The sequence below is a fragment of the Chelonoidis abingdonii genome, chromosome 3, assembly GCF_003597395.2.
Source record: "Chelonoidis abingdonii isolate Lonesome George chromosome 3, CheloAbing_2.0, whole genome shotgun sequence".
Lineage (NCBI taxonomy): Eukaryota > Metazoa > Chordata > Testudines > Testudinidae > Chelonoidis > Chelonoidis abingdonii.
This window is the reverse complement of record NC_133771.1, coordinates 157,338,092-157,349,568: the sequence shown is the minus strand read 5'-3', so window position 1 is coordinate 157,349,568 and position 11,477 is coordinate 157,338,092. Positions and strand designations below refer to the sequence as shown.

General features: G+C 47.3%; 1 protein-coding gene across 1 annotated transcript in view; it reads right to left on the bottom strand.

The window, feature by feature from the left end:
* DNAH8 (dynein axonemal heavy chain 8) overlaps positions 1-11,477 on the bottom strand; it is a 621,721-nt gene that overhangs the window by 160,084 nt on the left and 450,160 nt on the right. The window contains exon 61 of the mRNA XM_075064269.1: positions 4,129-4,321. Within this exon, the coding sequence (XP_074920370.1) occupies positions 4,129-4,321 (193 nt within the window). The remainder of the gene's footprint in view (positions 1-4,128; positions 4,322-11,477) is intronic.

The following is an 11,477-nucleotide window of genomic DNA, read 5'->3' as shown; positions in this document are numbered from 1 at the left end:
ATGGCATGGGAGGTGCTGAAAAATCATGGAGTCAGAGTCTCATGACTCTACCAAGACTTTGCCCAATCTTGGACCCTGGACCCGGTACCGGAAGGCGCACGGTACCTGAAACAGAGATCCGAGACCTCCTACTTACAAGCGGTGCCGGGGGTCGACGGAGGATCTTCGAGGTTGGGCAGCGAGTACGCAGTCACAGCGCCTGTAGCGGTGATGATGGGAGCCAGACTAACGGTGCTGGATTAATCGGGTCGGTGAACGGGAACAGCCGACCGGTGCAGCGAGTTGCAACCGGTGCCGAGGATGGAGCGCCGACGCATCAGGAGGCTGCCAAGAAGACTTTACCTGCAGCCAGCGGTGCAAGGGGGTCAGCAGACCTACTCGTCATGGCAATGAAAAACCCCTCGCCGTGGGGATTAGCTCCGAGCGTGGAGGGTAACAGTAAGCTCGACCACAGTGCGTACCGGGGAGCTGCCAGGCACCGGATTCTACTGTCCACTGGTGGGTAGTATCGACGGAGCTGAAACGCGCGCAGTGTTTCGGCAGGTCGGGTGCTCGGGCGATCGGCTTTAGACAGCCTCCTGTCCGCGGGTGCAGATATTTGCATCGGGGAAAACGCTAGAGCAGGGAGCTCGACCCACGCGTGCCGCCGGGAGCAGTCAGGCAACTGTGATTCGACGGCCCTTTGTGTGTACCGGGATCAACTGGATGGTACGAGCGTCTTCGGTGCCTCGGTAGGTGTTGTTGCGACGGGCGATCCAAACTGATCAAAGCTCTTCTGGCTGCAGTGCCAGTGGCACGGAAGAGGGAAGCAGCAGGAGCAGGAAGCTCAACCATGGCGCGTGCCGGGGAGCAGTCAGGCACTGGGTCCGACGGCCCTTGTGGGACCGGGATCAACGGTGCCGGCGTTGTCGGTGCCGCGGCAGGTGCTGGTGCCGGGCGATCCGACTTAGACGAGCTCACTGGCTGCGGTGCAGATGGCACGGAAGCAGTAGGAGCAGGAAGCTCAACCACGGCGCGTGCCGGGGAGCGGCCAGGCACTGGATTCGATGGCCCTGTGGGACCGGAATCAAGGGTGCCGGCGTCCTCAGTGTCTCTGCAGGTGTTGGTGCTGGGCAATCCGACTTAAATGAGCTCTCTGGCTGCAGTGCAGTTGGCACAGAAGCAGCAGGAGCAGGGAGCTCAACCACGGCGCGTGCCGGGGAGCTGTCAGTACTGGCAGGAGGAGTCGTGGGCTTCCTCAACCTCAGAGAGATGGAGCGGTGCCAAGTCGACTTCGGTGCCGGCAACGGCCCGTGCCAGCAGGGTCCGGTGCCGAGGAGGTGCTTCTCCCGAGTAGCCCGCGCTTGTGCAAATGAAAGTGCCGCTCCATATTGTTTTCGGCTTAAGCGCCGTGCAAATGGGGCACTTATCTGCGAAATGTGATCCCCCCGAGGCACCGTAAACAGGAGTCCTTGTGGATCTCCTGTCAGCAACGGCCGGAGGCCGGCCAAGCATGGACTAAGAACCGGTGAGCCAGGCATGGGCTCCGGCACTGGTTGCAGGGAAGGGGCTACTCCCCAAACCCCGCTAACTATCATTAAACTAACTATTAAGAAAAAACCTATAAGGATTATAACTGTATAACTGTATACACAAGAACTATGAGTAGCTAGGGAAGCGGAGGTCAGCAAAGCTGAGCTCCACTGTTCCAACGACCGACACGGGCGGTAAGAAGGAACTGAAGGGCGGCTGGGTCGGCAGGGGTATATATCCGGCACCATAGCGGCGCCACTCCAGGGGGCGCCCTGCCAACCCACCGAGTGTTGCTAGGGTAAAAGTCTTCCGACGAACGTGCACGCGGCGCGCACACACCTAACTGGAATGGATATGAGCAAGCACTCGAAGAAGAACCTTTGGCTTGATCCATTTGACCTGTCCCACCATGATGGGGGAGGGAGAACACATTGAGAAATATAACTTGTTGGGGGATCTTGTTTGAAGAACAAAGCCCCAAAATGTTGGCCCCTAAAGAAGAAGAGAGAGTAGGGGAAATAATTTTCTTGTTGCTTTCTCAACATTAGAATTAAAAGCTAGGATTCCAAAGGATAAGGAGAATGCTGAAAAACCACTGGCACAGAAATGGTCCACTAATTTCAGGAAGATAGTGTGGCAAGGCACCTTCTCAGTCTCCCCAGCCTCTGCTGCTTTTAGCCCCGGTGAGGCAGGCTTGGGTAATGTGGTCCCCCTTGAGACACAGGGGAAGCTCCCCGTATCTCCACCAGTCCTGTTTACAGTATTTTTATTCCCTTGTGGGAGAGAGTACTGCCTCTCCTCCTGGTGAGTCTCACTGTCTTGCTGCTCCTACACTCCTGGCATCAGGTCTCCTTTTTTCTCTGCTCTTCTACCCGTCCCTTGCAGCTCTCTGTCCTGAGTTTATCACAATAGGTACAACCTAAATATTTCATACTACAGAAGGGTTAGGAATCAGACATTTGCTAGAAATTCAGTCTAAAATTTTCTTGGCTAATTTCACCTATAATTCCTAATTATATCTCCTTGTATGATTCAAAAGAATCCATCTCCTTCCTTGGGGTTTACAACCTTCAAATACTTATGCACAACTATATTGTCCCTGTCTGTTGGCCAAAGTAACAGTATACAAATGTTATTTTTTTAAAAACTTTTCTAATAAATCAATCCCCATATTTATATTGCTCTTTTCTGCATTGATTCAAATTTTTCAACAACTTTATGATAATTAGCTTGCCAAAATAGAACACAATATTTTAGGTGCAGTTCCAATAGCCTTTCATGGAAAGGTACAAATGCCTCCTCTGCTTTGAGATGTGATGTTTCTTTATACACTGCACAAAATTACTTTGGCATCTCACATGTAAATTTGCAGTCTACTGTCAACCCAGATCTCTTTCACCATTGCTGTTTTCCAAGAATCTCCCTCCATGGATCTGCGTATTGGATTATTTTCCCCAGATGTAGTAGGTTTGCATTTTTCCAGAATGGATCTTATTTTATTATTTCTTTAAATGTGCAATACGATCATCTAAGTATAAGATCACAGTTTCAACCCATAACTATGTTGAAAATTTATATGTGCATATAATACATGGTCAATCTTCAGGCCTGCTTGTAATTTTTCTTTCATTTAGGTGCATGATTGGTTTTAAATCACTCTTAAATGCTACTTAAACTAAAAGTTTTAGGATCCAATTGGTATACAATTGCCTATTTTACATCTACATTCAGGCACATTATTTTGAAAACATAGTCTTGTGTGAAAATATTTCCCATAGAGGTTCAAACTGACTTAGATTTCCTAATGGAAGCTACCACAAAAAGTTGATAAGTCAATTTTTTCAAGCGGGGGAAAAATGTCTGCTAGAAAATTTGTTGCCAAACACAGATAAACTATATTAACAATTAAAATGTACTTAAAATCAGCAAAGAAAAGTTACATTTGAACTCTAACACATTAAAAAAGCATCAGACACATGTAGCTCCAAGTCATGGGCAGATGGGAAAAAAAAGTAAAACTCAGGTAGAAAGGAGATTGAGCATCCTTTTATTTAGAATGTCTTGCAGTGACTGCTTCAAGGCTTGAGAAGGTACCTTTCTCCTCCTGCTTCAACACCAACCTCCTGTTTGGTCTTGACAATAACTTTACAAATGAAGTAAAACACGTGGCCACTGCTGCTCCTCCTGAATTAGCATTCTCTTGTGTGTCATGAAGAAAGAATCTCAAATTGTCTGTACCAACCCCCACAGTCTTAAAGGCATACTGTGGGCCGCACAGGAGCACACAATCCTGTTAGTTCTTAAAATTGTTTCACTGGTTCTGTGTAGCCAGAATTATGTCTTTAAGACTGGAGAACAGTGGAGTAAAACGGAAGAGAATGAACAGCCTATATTTATATCAGGTGGATTGTTTACCACATTTTAAATTGCTTTTTAAAGATGTAGATTTACATGATTAACTGTAAACTAATTTGTGACCAATCTAAAAATGTATTCCCTAAACCAAAATTTGTGCATTTATTTGATAAAACTTTCAATATGATCCCGACAATATACCACATTTAATAATTAAAAAAACCTTTGAATGCCTAATTTTTGAGGTGTAAAATAAAATACCATTTCATAAACTTTGGGTGCTTCAAATACAAAATCTTCAGGTTCATCACCAGTCGGTTCAGGCATATCCTGTAAAAAATCTACAAAATATGGTTCAGCATGGAGAACTGATGCTAATTCCGGATCCACATGTTCCTCAATTGCTCTAGAAGTGGCTTTATCAAACCAAGCTACATCTTCATCATTAACAAATCTACAAGACACAGATTAATACAATTTAAAAGAATGGAAACACTTTTTAGCTAAAAAGGAATGAAAATAGTTAATTAAACACTGAAATGACTCAAGTAAAACACAAATTAGATGATAGCCATTGAAATTTAAGTGCCACTATGTTTTACAAGTACAATATTCATATTTCTATAATACAGAATAATTTAACTTTCTGACTTTCACCCAGTTATGACAGAAAATTGTATTTATTAGTTAAATAAGGGGAAATGACTCACTGATAGCTGTCCTTAATCAGAGCCCTACCTTTTTTCCCATCTTACTATGGGATTCAGTACATCTAAAGTCATGATGCCATCTTTCAGGCAGCAAGGAAATAAAAAATAGTGAAAAGAAGAAGGGATATACCTGTATAGGCTGATTTCACACCTTGATCCTTCAGACTGCTCCTATACCAAAATCCACAAATAGCAGAGGAAACACAAACAGAGAAGAAAGAATACAGAAGAGAGGAAGGGAGGAATGCAGGATGGGAGAAAGCTGAGAACACTGATACAATTACTGGTGAGGAATTTTCTTTAGTTAAGCCTCTTCTTTTGCTTCTATCCTCCTTATGGATTCAAACAAGCTATCAGAATTATGAAGCAGTTCCTTTGTAGTGGGAGTGTGATTTCTTAAGAAACAGCTAGGAACATTCTGCTTAGTAGTAGTAGTAGGTAAGAGTGTGCGATGGGGACTACCTCAGGTTCTAGAAAACGGAAAAATGGGTAGCTAAGAAGAACTCTGAATCACAGATATTTAAATGTGCTGATATTCATCCTTCTTTTCTCCACCTTCTCAGTGATGAAATATTGGGGGGTGGAAAGAATGGGACAACCCCAAATCAGACAGCTGTGAGCAAACCTCTGTGCTTTTGGATGAGGAGGCAAAAATACTGAAGAACTGAGGGGGCAAATTAGCCTATATATAACCCCTAAATGTCATTATTATTCTACTAGCATTCTGACAGATGGCACCGTAACACTAGCTGTGCTGAACCCAAAGCAGGGCAGGAGAAGATAATGCATGAACATTATATAAATACATTCATCTTTCATGTCCCTTTATGTACTTTGGTATTATCCAATCAATGCAGAATGTGAACATATTCAGGAAATTGATATCACATAAATTGCATGCTAAAAACAATGTCTTTCACTTTATAGCTGGCTCTCCCTAAAAGGGTTTTATTTTAAAGCTTCGTGGCATAATATTTTATGAGTGGATATGGTCCTGACTTCAAATTCAAACCAAGTGTCATCCTTCTTCTTCCACTAAACAGGGCACTAATGTCTGTACGAATATATATTTTTGTTTATGTATACTTTTGTTTCTCAAAATGTGCATCAGTAAGCATAATTTAAGGCACAAAAAATTTATGCACAGATAATGTACTATACAGTTGATTTATGTTGAGCAGTCTTTTTCATACTATGGGGCAATGAGAGTGTCTGGCTGGAGCAGGAAACTCTTGTCTTACTTTCATTTATAATCTTGAGAATAAGAAAATGCAAATTGCTGTATAGAATTTTAGATTTCCTCTATAAACTCCCTTCACTCTGCTGGAATTTCATGCATCCAGAGGGGCTGTAGGAACTAAGCAGGGTTTTCCACTCAGGGTATGGCTACACTGGAGAGCTGCAGTGCTGGTGGTGGCTTTACAGCGCTGCAACTTACTCACCGTCCACACTTGCAAGGTACATACAGTGCTGCATCTCCCTGGCTGCAGCGCTGGCTGTACTCCTGCTCTGCCTGGGGAATAACGATTGCAGTGCTGGTGATGCAGCGCTGCTCCACCAGTGTGGCCACCAAAAGAGCTGTAATTGGCCTCCAGAGTATTCGGAGGTATTCCAGAATGCCTGTTCAGCCACTCTGATCATCAGTTCGCACTCTACTGCCCTGGCCTCAGGTGACCCGCCCTTTAAATGCCTTGGGAATTTTAAAAATCCCCTTCCTGTTTGCTCAGCCAGGTGTGGAGTGCAATCATCTTTGCAGATGACCATGCCTCTACGCGCCAAACGAGCCTCAGCATGGAGCAATGGCGAGTTGCTGGACCTCATCAGTGTTTGGGGTGAGGAAGCTGTGCAGTCACAGCTGCGCTCCAGCCATAGGAATTACGATACCTATGAGCAGATCTCAAGGGCCATGCTGGAAAGGGGCCATGACCAGGACGTTGCAGTGCAGGGTTAAAGTGAAGGCGCTGCGGAGTGCCTATTGCAAAGCCCGCAAGGGAAACCGCTGCTCCAGTGCTGCCCCCACGACTTGCCATTTTTACAAGGAGCTGGACAAGATACTTGGGGTTGACCCCACTGCCAATCCGACGACCACGATGGACACTTCAGAGCGGGGGGGAGGGGGAAGGGGAGAGGAGGAGGAAACCAAGCGTGAGGGTACTGGGGTGGAGGGAGACACCCCAGAGTCCCAGGAGGCATGCACCCAGGAGCTCTTCTCAAGCCAGGAGGAAAGTAGCCAGCCGCAGCAGGCGGTACTAGGTGAAGGACAAGCAAAGGAGCAGGTTCCCGGTAAGCAGCTTTTATTTTCAGGATGGAAATGTTTCAGGAGACAGGAGTTAATCTGGAGCTATCTCATGCTGCGAGTACCTGGGATGATGCGGGGGGGTCTTCTCAGCATGCGGATTCCACCTGAGCCTTGGCTTGCTTGTGCATGCGATGGTCCCTACCCGCGGACAGTGTGCGAGGTGTTGCCGAGCTGGGCAAGGACACAGTGCTCTCCTTAAACTTGCGCAAGCGCATTGCCACGCTCTGTCTGAAATTTTTGAGCATTCCGAGGCAATTACCTGACGTGACTAGAACCACATCAATTGTGGCTAGTTCCACTCAGGCATGCTGCGCAGCCCTATCCCGCTCGTCCTGCACACAGGCAAGCTGCATACTCCTGTGGGGGCCAGGGCGAGAATCCGCATTGCTGTAGAAGAACCCCCACTCCTTCCCAGGTGACCCGCAGCAGCGAGATATCTTCCAGGATTAACTCCTGTGGAAAATGTTGGGAGACTGTTCAGTGTAGTGCCCCCCTGCAGCAGTTTGCTTCCCAACGCACAGAAACCCCTGCACATCCCTGAAGCAATCAGTCCCCCTTACTCACCATTTCGTGGCTCCTGTGGGTTATGTGCGCTCTGTTTGGTATGGGAAAAGTATGCTAAAGTGAAGACTGTAAACTCCTTCACTGTGTGGGAATAACTGTCTGGGTGAGATTATAAACAATGCTTGCCTCTGTTAACTGTTGCCATTTTTGCCTTTCGAAAAGTGTCCTTGACTACTCGACTGCCCGTATTATCCACTGCTCAGAGGCTACAAAACCTCAGAAGAAGCCATGAAAAAGCAAAGAAGACATGTGAAAGCAGTTATGGATCACTCTGCCAGGAGAGAGTCAAAAAAACTGCAGGACTGGAGGGAAAGGAAAGCAGGATCCGCCAGAGAAACGCAGCGGCTAAAGAAAAGCACAAAGCAGCTGATAAGCATCCTGGTGCGCCAAGTAGACTCTATCCAGTCACTCGTAGCCATGCAGGCAGAGCACTACCGTGCCGGCCCCACCCCCCCCCATCCCAAAGCTCTTCCCTTGTGCCCCAATGTCAGCTCCAAACCCCCTTCCCCAGCATCCAGGTTCTTACCACCACCAGCTGCCCCCAACACCTGTACTTTCACCAACCAGCCCTGAGAACTACGACCCTTACCCTCTGCACTCAACCCCCATCACCATGCAGTATTTTCATCCTGAAGTGCAGCAGTCATTGCACAGCACTCCAGACAGGACATATTCAAATCTGTGACTGTACAGTTCACCCCACCCCACCCCCCTGCCCTTTTAGGTTCCCAAAATGTTGTGTGTCTGTCAAGAAAGTTATTTTTTCTTTTCAATAAATGAATTCTTGGCTTTGAAAACAGTCTTTATTATTGCAGAAAGTGAAAGATACCATAGCCCAGGAAAGAAAATGCACTGCAAATCATTTTAGGAAAAACAGATTCCTACTAACATTGTAACCACTGCACTTCACTCCCGTGCAAGGCACCAAACATTACTGTTGGTTTTCAGCCTCAAATTCCTCCCTCAAGGCATCCCTAATCCTTGTAGCCCTGTGCTGGGCCTCTCTAGTAGCCCTGCTCTCTGGCTGTGCAATTCAGCCTCCAGGCATTGAACCTCAGAGGCCTCCTGACTGAATTTTCACCTTTCCTTCACAAATTATTATGGAGGGTACAGCGGATATAACTGCAGGGATGCTGCTTTCCCCCAAGTCTAGCTTCCCATAACAGAGATCGCCGCCAGCGTGCCCTTTAAACGGCCAAAAGCACACTCACACTCACAGTCATTCGGCACTGGCTCAGCCTGTATTTGAACTGGTCCTTGCTCCTGTCAAGCTTCCCTGTATACGGTTTCATGAGCCAAGGCATTAACGGGTAGCGGGGTCTCCAGGATCACAATGGGGGCATTTGACGTCGTCCTACTGTGATCTTCTCCGGTCTGGGAAAAAAGTCCCGCCTGCAGCTTCCTGAACAGGCCACTGTTCGAAAGATGCTGCATGCACCTTTCCAGGCCAGCCTGTGTTAATGTCAATGAAAATGCCCACGGTGATCCACAAGCGCCTGGAGAGCCATAGAGAAATACCCCTTCCGATTAATGTACTCGGATGCTAGGTGGGGTGGTGCCAGGATAGGAATATGCGTCCCATCTATCGCGCCTCCACAGTTAGGGAAACCCATTTGTGCAAAGCCATCCAGAATGTCCTGCACGTTCCCCAGAGTCACGGTTCTTCTTAGCAGGATGCGATTAATGGCCCTGCAAACTTACATCAACACGATCCCAATGGTCGACTTTCCCACTCCAAACTAGTTCGCAACCAATCGATAGCTGTCTGGAGTTGCCAGCTTCCAGATTGCAATAGCCACCCGCTTCTCCACTGGCAGGGCAGCTCTCAATCTCGTCTCCTTGCGCCGCAGGATGAGGGTGAGCTCAGCACACAGTCCCATGAAAGTGGCTTTTCTCATCCAAAAGTTCTGCAGCCACTGATTGTCATTCCAGACTTCCATGATGATGTGATCCCACCACTCAGTGCTTGTTTCCCGAGCCCAAAAGTGGCGTTCCACGGTGCTGAGCATTTCCGTGAATGCCACAAGCAATTTAGTATCATACGCATCAGGTGAATAAATATCATCGTCGGACTCCTCACTGTCACTTTGGAGCTGAAGGAATAGCTCAACTGCCAAACACGATGTGCTGGCAACTCTCATCAGCAAAGTCCTCAGCAGCTCGGGCTCCATTTCCCACAGAAATCGCGCTGCACAGAAACCGTTGGGAGACTCACAGTGGCGCCAAACGTGGATGGAAAAACAGTGACTGCTGGGATGTGAACCGATGCACCATGGGGCGTTGGGGCAGGAAGCGGAATGACCCGCACCCTTTCGTACCCTTCCCACAACCCACGGCGCCAAAATGGGACGAGGTGCTCTGTGGGATAGCTGCCCACAATGCACCACTCCCAACAGCGCTGCAAATGTGGTCACACTGCAGCGCTGGTAGCTGTCAGTGTGCCCACACTGCAGCGCTTTCCCTACACAGCTGTACGAAGACAGCTGTAACTCACAGCGCTGTACAGCTGTAAGTGTAGCCGTACCCTCAGTGATTCTTCCCACCCCCTAACAGCTGCTGTGGCACCAGCAGTGAGCTCAGGGAAAAGGTTTGCCTTCCTCCACTCATAGTTCTCCCCTGCTGACATTCAGCCAGTGTGGAGCTCCCTAGGGAGAAGGGAGAGGCAGCAGCCAACGGATTCAGGGCATTTCTGGCAGAGACAGAGACTCATGGTGAAGCATGCTTGGTAAATAAGGGGTTTCAGATAGAAACGATTAGAGGGATCAGTTCAAGTGAGAACAGGTTCAGAAAATGGGATGGCAGGAGGGATGGGTGTCAGAAGTACAGCCTGGTGGGTGGACTCAAGAGGGACCAGGGAGTGAAAGGGGACAGGCTGTTCGAATAAGGATACAAGGAGAACAGGCTGAGGGAATGGGGGAAAGAGAGGCTCAAGGTGTAACTTTTAACTTTTTTTATATGTTTTAGCTGTCATTATTTGCTGCAGTCTACAGTCTGCAGTCTATTGAGCCTATTTTTGCTTCATTCATATTTTAGGAAGCCTGTGGTCAGTATTTTGGAAAGCTCCATCTTTTAAAACTTTACTGCCTTCTTTATACCAGAAGATTATTGATTATTGGAATATAAAAATTATAGCCTGCCTCCACTTGACTACTAGAGGCAAGCATTGTGAAGGAGAGGTTACTCACCTCGTGCAGTAACTGGCATTCTTCAAGATGTGCATTCCTGTGGGTGCTCCACTTCAGATATGCATGTACCCTGCACCTTTGATCAGAGATTTTTGGTAGCAATGCCCATTTGACCCACATTTGTATCCTACGTATCATCGTGTCCCATACTGAGGCTATATAGGGCTGTGCGGGCAAACCGCCCCCAGTTCCCTCTTTACTGCAAAGTCCCACAGAGGAAACCTTGAAGCAGAGGGGAAGAAAGGTGGGTAGTGGAGCACTCACACTGACACAAACCTTGAAGAACTCCAGTTACTGCACAAGATGAGTAATCTCTCCTTCTTCAAGTAGAGTCTGTGAGGGTGTTCTACTTGAGGCGACTCCATGGCAGTAACCCCTTAAGAAGGTGGGAGTTTTGGAACAGAGGCTATCACAAAAGAAAGAACTGTGTTGCAGACTGCAGCATGTGATCTTGCAGAGAGAACCAAAGCATAATGGGTGGAAAATGTAAGCACTGAGGATCATGTTGCAGACCTAAAGATTTCAGCAACTGAATGTCCTTAAGTAGGGAAACGCTATAGCCTATGCTCTAGTCGAATGCACAATCACTTGTAGAGGAGGTGGAACCTCAGCCAAACTGTAACAGGCAATAAACGCATCCAGAGATCCAGTGAGAAAATGAAGACAGAGGCTCCCTTAGACCTATCTGTAATACAAATAAAAAGTCTAGGAGTCTTCCTGAATGCAGTAGTGCTGTCCAGTGTGGCAAATTGCCGGTATTGTTCTCTGGGTCTCGCGCTTTCTCTTCTCTGGGGTAGGTTCAGGGCGATATTGCTTGCCTCTAAACCAGTTCTTAATCACTCCCCTGGTGTC